The sequence below is a fragment of the Lacerta agilis genome, chromosome 7 (assembly GCF_009819535.1).
Source record: "Lacerta agilis isolate rLacAgi1 chromosome 7, rLacAgi1.pri, whole genome shotgun sequence".
NCBI classification, from domain to species: domain Eukaryota; kingdom Metazoa; phylum Chordata; class Lepidosauria; order Squamata; family Lacertidae; genus Lacerta; species Lacerta agilis.
The window spans coordinates 10,786,231-10,799,595 of NC_046318.1; the positions used below are offsets into that span (position 1 = coordinate 10,786,231).

A 13,365-nucleotide genomic window follows, 5' to 3' on the forward strand; every position below is an offset into this window, starting at 1 on the left:
TACCAGAGAACAATGGCAGATGAAGTTAATGTACTATGCAGAAATGGCTAAATTGACCGGAAGAGTCAGAAATCAGGAAGATAAGGAATGGGGGAAATTTATAACCTACCTTAAAGACCATTGTAAACAGTTAAAATCGTTAGTAGGATTGGAAGGAAGATCACTTGCAGTTTAAAGTTGAATTCTGGACATAATGGAAGAGGCAAAGGATTTGGAGTATCATAAACTATGCGGGAGGAAATGATTATTATTAGGACCCACAAAGGGGAGGATGGAAGTCCAGGAGATTCCTTGGAATCTTGGTTTTTATGATTTATATTTGATATACAGTGGCACCTCTGGTTTTCGAGCGTTTCGGAAGCCGAATGATTTGGAACCCGAACGCCAAAAACCTGGAAGTGAATGCTTCCGTTTTTGAACAGGCCTCAGAAATGGGACAACTTCTGAGGCATGTTTCTTCATTTTCTCAATGGAATTTGCCACCCGCCCATTGCGCCTTGGTTGTCGAACGCTTTGGAAGTCAAACGGTCTTCCGGAATGGATTACGCTCAACAACTGAGGTACCACTGTATCTCTGTAAATTTTTAATTTGAAAAACCAAAAAAATAAATATTTTTTCCCCAAGAAAAGAAAAGAAAAGAAAGGTACCAACTTTGGCTTTGCCACCATCTTGATATGCATTATTTATTTTATTTATTAAATTTATAAATTGCCCTTCATCAAAAGATCTCAGGGCAGTTCACAGCATTGCAGTTGCAACAAACATTCTGCAATCCCTTTCATCCCAGACATGGTATCACCTTTTGCATTCTCCTTCAGTATCTGTATCCGCCTCCATTCTCTGTTCTCAAAGTGCACCCACCCACAGAGCAGTCTATCTGTGTGCCAAATCAACACAGGAATGGCACACAGAGGGGTTCTTTTGTGATATACTCTGCCGCTGGAAATTTTCCGAGACTAAGCCGGAGAATTTCTCACAGAGCATTGTGAAATTTTATTCTTGAGGAATGCATTTGGTATGCATTTCTCATGTACGCAAGCATCACTTTTGGGTAGCTGCTGTTGCCACCTAAAATTACCTATCCTATCATGGAGAAACATTGCACATAATGGACAGTATTATTTGGCGTTTCTTCTCTCGTGTGCTTTATTGTGTGCTCATATTGTACCACAGTGTGGTACGTTGGCTTGACAGCCACGGACAAAAAGTCTTAACAGAGGGTGGTGAACACAGCACATGATATCATGCACGTGATATCATGGGCTGTCCCCTGAGCCCGCTAGATGACATCGCAAGGGATCGTTGCCTTAGGAGAGTGAGAAAAATTCTCAGGGACAATTCACACCCCGGCCAGCACCTCTTTAATCTTCTACCCTTGGGCAGGAGATATAGAAGTACAATCAGTCGTACCAACAGGCCAAAAAAGCAGTTTCTATCCGTGGGTTGTTAGGCTGCTGAACGGAAAATAATATAGTACAACTGACTTTCGGGGTTGGTGTGTTGTGCAACAAGCACACAGTGTGCAATGAGATTGAGTGTTTGTGGGGGGGAGGCTCGGTTAATTTCATTGTATACAGGTTGTACATTGACAAGAAAGGTATTATAATAATATTATTGTTAAGCAACTTTTCCTTAATTTAAACACAACAGCATGAATTAACTGTTTTTCCTGTTTCCAGATGCATTTTACCTATCTGTACCAGAGAACTATCACTACCTGAACCAGTCTGGATGTGTAGCGGACAAGACAATCAATGACAAGGAATCCTTCAAAGAAGTCATTGTGAGTTCGACATGCCCGTTCTTTACGGATCGGCCAGTAACATCCCAAATTCTTTTGACGTGGCAGTCACTTTGAAGTTGAGATTGTGTGCTAACAATGACAAGGTTCTGTAAAGGAACCTCACAGCCCTCGTGGCAATTTTGAGGGCTTGTGTACACTGTATACCATCATCAGAAAAGCACAGTATAACTTCCCTGAACTGCACCACTCCAGAGGACAGAGGGTTTTAAAAATCGTAACTGGAACAGATTTCGGGAGGAGGAGGAGCAGGGGGAATTCCATTGCCTGAATGGAAGGTGTTCCACTCACGTAGGGCCTTCGCTGGATTCAACATGGAGAGGTGGGGAGATGTGTTGTGTTAACCATCTCAAGGTCTCATCTGAAGGTCTCATATTGTTTTCCCTCCCCTAGACTGCAATGGAAGTGATGCAGTTCACCACAGAAGAGGTGCGAGATGTTCTCAGGCTGCTTGCTGGTGTTTTGCACCTAGGCAACATTGAATTTATTACCGCAGGTGGAGCACAGGTGTCCTTCAAAACAGGTGAAAAAAAGATGGTTGCTTCCTTTGGTATAGCTTTCTTTCTTTCTTTCTTCCTTCCTTCCTTCCTTCCTTCCTTCCTTCCTTCCTTCCTTCCTTCTTTATTTATTTATTTCCTGCCTTTTTGGTTCAAAAATCGAACTGCCTCAGGCGACTTGTAAGGGGGAAAAATCAATTTAAAGCCAGCAAATCACCTCCTTGTCAAGCCCCCAATCCAATTTTCATAATTGGTATTGATCGGCTCTGAAAATAAATTTGGATCGTTCTCCCTAGAAAGGAAAAACGATGTGAGTTAATATGTGCAGTCAGTTGAAGGGAAATAGACATCTGTGAATTATGAACTGCTTATTAGGCCATCGCTTTCTCTTTGCCCCACAGGGAGCCTTAGGTTTTCCTTGCCAACCCATGAGATGTTGCTGTGCTTGTCCGCGCATAATTCTATTAGTTTTAAAACTTTCATTCATCATCTCTGTCTGTTGCTAGCTCTGGGTAGATCAGCAGAGTTACTTGGGCTGGACTCAACACAGCTGACAGAAGCATTGACACAGCGATCAATGATACTCAGGGGAGAAGAAATTCTGACACCTCTCAGTGTACAACAGGTACAGTGAAGTTACTCTGGAGTATTTTACATGTGTCTCCTGTTTTTAGAATATCTGGCTTTGGCTGTCCGGTCATACTTAGAGCTTTGTTTTCAACATTGCTCTATATAACCAGCTAAACACCACAATATAGTGATATATCACAATGTTTGAAATAAAGATGGAGCTGGGTAGAGGTGAACTGTAGGACTGAATGATACCTGGTTTTCAGCATCGTGATATATTGTGATTCTTGACATCAACTTCTTTGGACTGGTCATGTTGTGCGGATGCCTGATTATTGTTTTCCAAAGCAACTACTCTATTCCAAACTTAAAAATGGAAAGCGTAATGCTGGTGGTCAACAAAAGAGGTTTAAAGACTCTCTCAAGGCAAATCTAAATAAATGTAGTATGTTGTTGTTGTTCAGTCGTTCAGTCGTGTCCGACTCTTCGTGACCCCATGGACCAGAGCACGCCAGGCACGCCTATCCTTCACTGCCTCTCGCAGTTTGGCCAAACTCATGTTAGTAGCTTCAAGAACACTGTCCAACCATCTCATCCTCTGTCGTCCCCTTCTCCTTGTGCCCTCCATCTTTCCCAACATCAGGGTCTTTTCTAGGGAGTCTTCTCTTCTCATGAGGTGGCCAAAGTACTGGAGCCTCAACTTCAGGATCTGTCCTTCTAGTGAGTACTCAGGGCTGATTTCTTTGAGAATGGATAGGTTTGATCTTCTTGCAGTCCACGGGACTCTCAAGAGTCTCCTCCAGCACCATAATTCAAAAGCATCAATTCTACGGCGATCAGCCTTCTTGATGGTCCAGCTCTATGTAGTATAAACACCGACAAATAGGAAACACTGGCCTGTGAGTGCTCTAGTTGGAAAACAGCCTTTACCAAAGGTGTCATGGACTTTGAAGACACTTGAACTCAGGACGAAAGGGAGAAACGTGCTAAGAGGAAGGCACATTTGGCAAACCCTCACTGTGATCAACTCCTGCCTAGAAACCTATGTCCCCACTGTGGCAGGATGTGTGGTTCCAGAATTGGCCTCCACAGTCACTTACGGACTCACTGTTAAGACCATGTTCATGGAATACAATCTTACTTGGCTACAAGTGATCGCCAAAGAAGAAGAAGATACCACCAGTTAAATATCGCAATCTACCATAAGTCTGAAATAAGGATGGAGCTATGTAGAGGCATTGACTGGCTTCACGGTTTCCCCCATGTTGTGATTTTTGCATAGCACACACACGAACACCATGATTCACGATATATTGCCAGGTCAGAAACTATGAAACCAGTATCACGATAGGGACTTCAGATTGGTTTGGGACAATATATTGATATATTGACATGACCAAAGGGAAGAGAGGACTGTGTTAAGGATGTAGGACAGGCATAGGCAAACTCGGCCCTCCAGATGTTTTGAGACTACAATTCCCATCATCCCTGACCACTGGTCCTGTTAGCTAGGGATGCTGGGAGCTGTAGTCCCAAAACATCTGGAGGGGCGAGTTTGCCTATGCTTGATGTAGGACCTGCTGATGAAACTCTGGAGACAGCACCTCTGCTGTATCCTCGATGTAAATCATCAGATTGATGGGTGGTACACTCTGGTTTGAGTAAAACAGACCGAAAGAAACCGTGAGATACAGTCTCAAAAGCTTAGAATGTCAAAGCCTGAGCTGAATCTCTGTTCAGGGTTTGAGATGAACTAGTGATGGAAACAGTGGAGTGCACATGCCCTCTTGGGGAAATGCTGGTTTTGTCTTATACAGGACAATGTTAATGAGAGGAGGATGCTCCTTTAGATGGCTTCCCGTTTAACCCTTTAATAATAGGCCTCTTCCTTTGCTTTGCATTTTCAGTTTGTGATTATCGGTAGAACATTGCAACTGCCTATATCTGTATCTGAGGGTCGTACCCGCACTCAGCCATCAGAGTTCCACTCGTGCGGTTGGACTCCCTCTCCTCTCTGCGTGCACCCCTTCAGCAGAGTTTGAGGGTGCACATCGGCTGAAAAAGGGGAGAGGAGGGGAAAGTTCCATTGCGAAAGTGGAAGTTGGTGCCGTGAGCGGAACAGCCATGTTGGATACAACCCTTCATCTTTATGTGGAGTTAGAGAGAAGAAGATATGTCCAAGTCCTATTAGCCATGGCTACAAAATAAAGATAGGACGCAAACACAAATTGGGAGGGCTGAGGTGTCTATTTAGAGCCGTGGTTCCCAACCTTTTTTGGGGCGATGCCCCACCTAAGCATCTCTAAAATCCTGATTACCCTTCCCCCCGGTGACATATAAAAAAAAGTGAGCTCCTATTCATGTGGAGGAAGCCTAAATGGCCATTCCCTGTTAATAGCTCATTCTCGAATTGCCCCCCTTAAAAATCAAATTGCCCCCCTGTGGGGCATGTGCCCCACGTTGGGAACCACGGTTTTAGAGGAAAGCAGTGGAGCGCGAGTAACTCTGTGTGTAAAAATTAGAGTAAGCTTGTTATTTCTGTTTGCCCTGTGCTTTGAGTAATATTGCGTAAAGGACGTTTCGTCAAAAATCTTGTTTGTGTGTGGCAATTGACCTGCTCTGCATTGCCTCTTCCCAGGCAATAGAGAACAGAGATTCAGCAGCTATGGCACTTTATTCCCAGTGCTTTGCCTGGGTTATTAAAAAAATCAACAGCAGAATAAAAGGCAAAGAAGACTTCAAGTCCATTGGAATTTTGGACATCTTTGGATTTGAAAATTTTGAGGTATGTTCCAAAGGATTCCACTTGGCTTATCCATTGTTTGTTTGTTCACCGTTTTGGCTCATTCCTCCATAACTTAACTAGGATTGCCTGTTGCTGAGGGCGATGTTGGGGTTGGGGTGTTGTTTGGGGGTTTGTTTGTTTTTTTGTTACAGGGGGTACAGGCTGTTGGTTTTTTTGTATCTTCCTTCTAGATCTTGTTGTGAATCATGTGGAAATTGTTCGGTTTGGTTGTGTATTTTAGAATGTTTTATTTATTGTTTATAAATTCGTTATATTGTAGTTACATATTTTACATATTACATATTACATATGTTCTAAGCCATGTTCTTGAGCATGATTTTAACTGTAGAAAAGTGGCATAGAAATAAAATTATGCCTGCATGTATTGTTTTTATTACCCGAACATCTTTCGTTCCTTTCCAGGTTAATCGTTTTGAGCAGTTCAGTATTAACTATGCAAACGAAAAGCTTCAGGAGTATTTCAACAAGCACATTTTTTCACTAGAACAGTTGGAATATAGCAGGTAAGAACTGCAAAAGGCTTTTCTCCACCCCTACTTTTTATTTTTATTTAATTTAACTTTTTAATTTAATTTAATTTAATTTAATTTTTATATTTATATTTATTTTTATTTTGATGCTCAGCTCCATTGAGGTATTGCGGACCATCATGCAGTTCATTTCACTATTATTTTAAAACAAGCTGCTTCCCATTCGCCTTTCCTAATAAGTGGACCAAAAATCTTTATGTCTGATAATTGTAATAAAATGTGCCTCTTGGTCTCTCTTAGAGAAGGACTCCCATGGGAAGACATCAATTGGACAGATAATGGGGAGTGCTTGGATCTTATTGAAAAGGTAAACATTTTTTAAATAATGTGTGACGTACAGTATCTTGAATTGAGTTTATACAAATTTAGCTACCGTATTTTCCCGTGTATAACACAACCTCATGTATAAGACTTCCCCTACTTTAGGAAGCCCCAAATTAAGAAATCAATATTTTAAAGTTGTTCAGCTTTTTTGGGAAACTGCTCAATCCCCCATGTTGCATCACCTCCCCAGCCGATTCACCCAAGATTTACCGTATAAACCCGTGTATAAGACTACCTACCTCCAATTTTTGACTTAAAAGGGGGGGGGCATCGGCTTGTACACGAAAAAATACGGTATTCACTGCCTCAATAGTTGGTTTGTTTGTTTTTTGTGAAAGGAAGTCTGCAAGTTTGAGGAATATATAATTATAATAATGGGGGAAGCTGTGTTCCTTTCTATAAACATTTTTCGTGGTTTGGGGTTTACAGAGATGAAACTGTTCACCAAAATGTTGATTTGGTAATACGATAACTGTTCATTTTGAACTTCAACATACTTCGCATGGCCACAGCATTGAATAGAAGCAAGCATTTCTCTCGTTACTGCTTTGCCACCCTCTTCCCAGCTGGGTTACAGAAGAGTAGGAAGGCAGCATTTGCAATCTGATTTAAGGATTCTTGCCTTGTTCACCTTCTTTAGCTCTTGCCAATAACTGTAGATGACTTCAAATGGCCAGGGTTAATGGGAGTGGCAGTTCAGCAACATATTGAGGGCCACAAATGGCTGCTTAAACCAGGGTTATAGTTGGCAAAACAGAATGCCTAGTTGCCATTTGGGGGCCAGGTGGCTCAAAAGTCCTATTTGTCATTCTGATGGTGCAGATAAAATGTAACAGGTAGAAATCTACAGGATGTGTTGCTAGTGTGCGAAAGCAGTCCAGATCCAAGGATCCCCAGGGTGGTGATCCAAGGATCACCACCTCCAGGTGGTGGAGATGTCGGGTGTCATCATGGCACCCGGGCATCTTCACCGGGTTGCAAGTGGCCGATAGCCACAGGTTAGTCACTTCTGCACTAGATGTTATAAAGAAAGAGATATGAGGCTGCTGTTTTTGATGGCAACCCTGCATTTCAGGCACCTGGAAGAATATGCCATTCAAATCCATTTATGCAGCTAAAAGCCCAGCGCCACTGTGTTACTCCATTTGAAAGAGGTTGTTGTTGTTTAATTACAACAAAGAAAACAGAAGTATAAACCGCTTGTGACCTGCCTAATATTATTTTGTCTTGTGTCTTAACAAACCCAGAAACTTGGTTTGTTAGCACTTATCAATGAAGAAAGCCATTTTCCCCAAGCTACGGACAGCACCTTGTTGGCAAAGTTACACATCCAACATGCGGTAAGTAATATCTTTCTCATTTGTTTTATAGAATTGTGGTGTGCTGCAGACCTTCAAATACGTAGTTGGAATTTTTCCTGTTCAGAGTGTTTATTGACTTTGCAAAGGTGTTTCTGGTTAAAATTCTGGGACCTGCATTGTGCTGATCTTCATTGTGTGAGATAATGCATGGAGGTTTTGCACACAGTGTCTGTAAGAAAATCTTAAGTACCCAAACAGACATAGCATGCCTTTTCTAAAGCCAGTCTTCCAGTGAGTTCTGATAAGCAAGCTTATTCAGACCTCCTTCGATATTTCAGTTGCTCAACCTAAAAGTTTATCTTTCTTTTTTGTCCCCCTTTTGTAAACAGAGCAATCCTTTTTATGTGAAACCAAGAGTTGCTGTTCACAACTTTGGAGTGAAACATTATGCCGGAGAGGTAATTTCCTTTTTCCTTAATGTGCGTTGAAATTCTTCCAAAGAGCGTTTCAGAGGCAGTTCAGTTTTGCCCTGCAGCCACTTGCAAATTAACTGAAGCATTCAGTTTCTTCTCCGCTGTTTACAATGGTCCCTCTGTGAGAAGCTGTTAATAAGAGGGGCTTCTTTTTCCTTCTTCTTTTTTTTTTTAATAGCTGAGCCTGTTCTGCCTCTTTTCAAATAGGTTCAGTATGATGTCAGAGGATTCCTGGAGAAAAACAGGGACACTTTCAGGGACGATCTCCTGAACCTCTTGCGGGAAAGCAGGTACGTCAAGTATTTTCAATCTGGGGGTCTTGATCCTTGGTAAGATGCTGGAAACAGTGGCCTCTGAGGGCAGTGGAGGTTGGGGCATAATATTCCTCTGGTTTGCGATTCTAAACACACACTCTCCTGCACTCTTCATATTTCTAGTCCTTGGATTTGCTAAGAAGCTGCACCGAGTTGTGAGTCTGCTATCGCATGCAGTCTGGGGCTGTGTGTGCGCGAGCTTTGATTTGTTTTGTAGGGTGGTGGTTAAGAGCGGTGGACTCGTAATCTGGTGAACTGGGTTCGCTTCCCCGCTCTTCCACATGCAGCTGCTGGGTGACCTTGGGCTAGTCACACTTCTCTGAAGTCTCTCAGCCCCACTCACCTCACAGAGTGTTTGTTGTCGGGGAGGAAGGGAATGGAGATTGTTAACCGCTTTGAGACTCCTTAAGGAGAGTGGAAGGCGGGGTATCAAGTCCAAACTCCTCTTCTTCTTCTTCTTTGCCCTGCACTGTGGAAAGGGGATAAAGCTCTATGAATGGCATATCCACCAATTTGCGTTTGATTGGTTGCGCTGAAGGTCAAGGGGCATGTTTATTCTGCCTCCCCTGAATTTTGCATACCTTAATCCTCCTTTAAAGGAATTGTGTGAGCCCACATTCTGCAATGTTTTGGTCAAGTCTGCGAGACACCAGCCAGATAATTTTTTGTCTTGATTCCATTTGGAGGAGGTTGAAATAGATTTTTCTTAATTTATGAAGCGACAATTTTTTGAGAGCTCCAGTTGTAATTTGCTGCATTCGCAGCCGAAACAAATTACAGACATATAACAAGTCGAGATTTATTATTATGATTATTATTATTGAATCACACATGAATTTCACATGTATTACATTTTTCAGAACGCTTCACTTAAATGTAGAATCTGAATGTCTTGCATGTAGAGGCATGCCGAGGGGAAGTTGTTCAATACTTAGCAGAGCTGCATATGTTAAGCTTTTATGGCTATTTGGCTGAGGTTTTGTTACAAACATCTTCAGCATCTACCCACAACCTAGAAAAACTCGTTAAAAATCACATTTTTGCCCCATATTTTGCTCTTCTAAATTAACACTGCACAAATCTTGCAGCAGCATTTCACGGTGGTTTCTTTTAAGCTGCCCTGAGTGCTACTTCTGCGAAACATGGTTTCTCCTCTCCTGCTTCTGTTTCAGCCTCGATTTCATCTACGACCTCTTTGAACATGTTTCCAGCCGCAGCAGCCAAGACACTTTAAAATCTGGAACCAAACATCGGAAGCCCACCGTCAGCCTGCAATTTAAGGTGAGCTCCTTCATCCATCAGGCTCTTCCAAGCGTTGCACTTTGTGTGTGATCGGTAGGACTGAATCCTGTTACCTACTCAGTCTACTCTAGTCCTGCATTTTAATTGGTCAAGCACCTCATTTCAAAAAGTAATAATTTTGATTATTAGATGCATGCCTCTGAATAGTAGGCAGCCCCATTTAGGGAAGTTTTTAATGTTTGATGTTTAATGTGTTTTAAATATTCTGGTGGGACTTGCTGGGGTATAAATTTATTGTTGTTGTTGTTGTTGTTGTTGTTGTTGTTGTTATTGCTGCTGCAGTCTCTGCCCTTGTGTCCTTCTTGAGGGCTTTGGAAGTTTTAAGCAGAGGTTTGGTGACCATCTGTCTCGGATTCCTTAGCTGTGATTCCTGCATTGGAGGGGGTTGGACTAGATGGCCATAGCTGTCAACCTTTGTTTTGCAGGAAATTCCCTTATTATAGCATTGGAAAACAGCAGGGAGGGTTGAAAGCTATGTAGATGACCCTTGGTGTCCCTTGCAACTCTCCCAATTCTACAATTCTCTGTTTTACCTTTGGGAAAGCCTCCTCTGGTGTAATTTGCAGTCCTTGCCACTAGGTGCTGCTATGGCAACTGCTTGCAAGTGGTTTGCCAAGATAAGTACAAGGTACAACTTAGATCCTTCCTCCCCTCTTTTTTTGGTTTGTTTTGTTTTTAGGTTTCGCTGCATTCCTTAATGGCAACGCTAAGCACCTCCAACCCTTTCTTTGTTCGCTGTATCAAGCCAAACATGGAGAAGGTAAGGTTTAAGCTTTTAAGATTGCATTTGCCTTGGATCTTTCTGCCAGGTGACCATGGAACCGATGGCTTAACCTTGTTTTTTCATGCTCACCACTACCTATAGAACAGCAAGATTCTTCTTCTAATCGCTGAGATTCTAAGAAGTTTTAAAAGCTGGCCAGCCTTCAGCATCATGTCCTCTGCAGTCCTTAATTGTTGGTTTACCTTATGCTTGCTGTGTGTGCTGTAGAGATTATATCGCTTTTTCTGAAATCCTCTAACTGATAGATGAAACAGTTGGCAAAACAGCAGCTTGTACTAAGGGTGGGCAGAAACCTTTGCTTGCAATTTTTTTTGGTCTTGTGAGACACCCCTCGGGCTGCAATCATGTAGAATCAGAAGTAAGCCTCAATTAGTTCAATCCTGCTTACTCCCAGGTAAGGTGGAAAGCAGTGTAGATATATGCTTCAATCTCTTCTTAGTTTATTGTTGATTTTATGTTTCAAAGGATTGAACAAGTTGTTTTCATGGGTTTTTTTTTACTGATAGTTTATTGCTTTGTTCTCTTTTGCAAACCGCTTTGAGGTTGTTTTTTCATAACCATCAAGTGGTATATAAGTTTTATGAAATAAATACAGTCGTACCTCGGAAATCGAACGCGAAGGTTTTGGCTGCTGAACGCCGCAAACCAGGAAGTGAGTCTTCCGGTTTGCAAATGTTCTTTGGAACCCGGATGTCCGACACGGGTTCCACGGCTTCCGATCGGCTGCAGAAGCTTCCTGCAGCCAATCAGAAGCCGCACCTTTGTTTCAGAACATTTTGGAAGTCAAACGGACTTCCAGAATAGATTCCGCTCGACTTCCGAGGCACGACTGTAAATGAAACAGATATTTGTAGTTGTTAAAGCCGATCTTTGTTTAATTTGTAGGTTGTTGATAGCTACTTGCTAAATTTTAAACAATGCCCACATTTTGCTTAAGAGTTTAAACCAGTGGTTTTCAAACTTCCAGGTGGCTCTTTCCATATTGAGGCGTCCTAAGAAATCACAGCGCCATGTAGAGGAACTGTGGGGAATATTCTCATAATCTGTTCATATGGGGCCTTGGCCAGATCTGCTGAGTGTGTTGCTGCCACCTCAGATTAATCAAGGATGCATCCTGGCACCAACCCACTTCTCTGTAGCTCTGCAGGAAAAGATGGATCTTTGGCCATTCCTGACCTTCTCAATGAGGAACTTATGATAAGCTTCCAAGGAACCCAAGAGCTTCTTGGAACTCAATCTCTGGCTTAGATTCCAGTACTTTTAGAAAGAAACTTTCCCTTCCTTCCTTCCTTCTTCTATTTTGACAAAGTAATAATCATAAATAAATAAATAAGAATAAAAATGTGCACCCTACCCCCAAGACCATTCCATTGTGACTATCCAAGCTCCCAGAATTTCGACACTTCTTGCGATGGTTTGACCCCTTTCCGTTTTAAAAATACGAATTCTATAAACACCTTCCATATCTCCTCAAAATCATTTCTCCTGCATATTCCCCATCTTACCTTAATGGCACATGTTAATTTATCATTAACAGCTATATCCCACACCTCTTTATACCATTCTTCCATTTTATATTCTGCTTGCCCCTTCCACTTCCTGGCTATAATAACTCGTGCAGCTGTCAATAAATTTGTGAGCAAGTCCTTCATAGCCCGCGAAACTTCCACCCCATCTTAAATTGATAATAATGTTACCTCTGGACTTTTGGTCAGCTTTAACCCAGTGATTTCTGTTATCTCCTTAAACACCCCATGCCAAAAAATTGTACATATTTACACCCCCACCACATGTGAACATAATTCCCTGTTTCCTGGCATTCCCTCCAACATAACACTGAATATTCCTTGTTTATTTGATTTAATCTGACTGTTGTTAAATACCATCTCTAAACTAATTTATAATAATTTTCTTTTATTCTTACAAACAACATTTTCAACATCCATTCTTTATTTTTGATAAAACACCAGATTTAACATTTGGTCGATTCAGTGTTTGCCAAGAAACATCTGGTTAGCTTCTGAAAAGTACATACCTGCAGTAATTACAAGAAGAAAGCTGGACTGTTGGTTTTTTTTTGTTCTGAATAGGGAGCCAGATTTGGAACTCTTTGCTGTAGGTGGTTATTTTTGAGTTTAGTTTGTGCAAGCCGTTAATCGTGTTGCATAGTGTTTTGGGCACGTGTGCAGAACTTAGTTGCCCAGTTTTGGCTGGAATTGCAACTTGGGTGGGTGGAGGGCAACCAAAAAGATTGAAGTGTGTATCTTGCTGTCATGAAAGGGGCTTTGAGCAGGATTTTTAGAAGATATGTGGCGGATATGCCTCTAGGACTCTGTCTTTCCCTGAGACATAGATAGATAGAGATAGAGACAGAGATATAGTGTGTGTGTGTGTGTGTGTGTGTGTGTGTGTGTGCGTATGCTGTGCTTTTACAACTCAGTTCAGGATTTTTCCAGGTTCCCCACACCCCACCCCCTGCCCAACCCAAGTATCTGACTCCTTGCCAAAATATTTCCTTGCATGACTATATGTTTAAAGCAAAGTTATCATAAGGCAACTTTTGCAAACAAGAAACACCTCTTGTAATACAAACATGATGGTGTGGTCTACATGCACATTTTAAACCACAACAGCAACTTAAGGATTGAACATTCACAAAAGA

The 13,365-nt window shown here is 41.8% G+C and overlaps 1 protein-coding gene across 1 annotated transcript in view; it reads left to right on the forward strand.

Annotated features, from left to right (window-relative positions):
- The window catches only part of MYO10 (myosin X), a 181,006-nt gene that overhangs the window by 109,812 nt on the left and 57,829 nt on the right, over positions 1–13,365 (forward strand). The window contains exons 9-19 of the mRNA XM_033154368.1: positions 1,681–1,784; positions 2,196–2,325; positions 2,806–2,924; positions 5,508–5,654; positions 6,078–6,178; positions 6,446–6,512; positions 7,777–7,869; positions 8,220–8,288; positions 8,511–8,593; positions 9,790–9,898; positions 10,599–10,679. Of these exons, the coding sequence (XP_033010259.1) occupies positions 1,681–1,784; positions 2,196–2,325; positions 2,806–2,924; positions 5,508–5,654; positions 6,078–6,178; positions 6,446–6,512; positions 7,777–7,869; positions 8,220–8,288; positions 8,511–8,593; positions 9,790–9,898; positions 10,599–10,679 (1,103 nt within the window). The remainder of the gene's footprint in view (positions 1–1,680; positions 1,785–2,195; positions 2,326–2,805; positions 2,925–5,507; positions 5,655–6,077; positions 6,179–6,445; positions 6,513–7,776; positions 7,870–8,219; positions 8,289–8,510; positions 8,594–9,789; positions 9,899–10,598; positions 10,680–13,365) is intronic.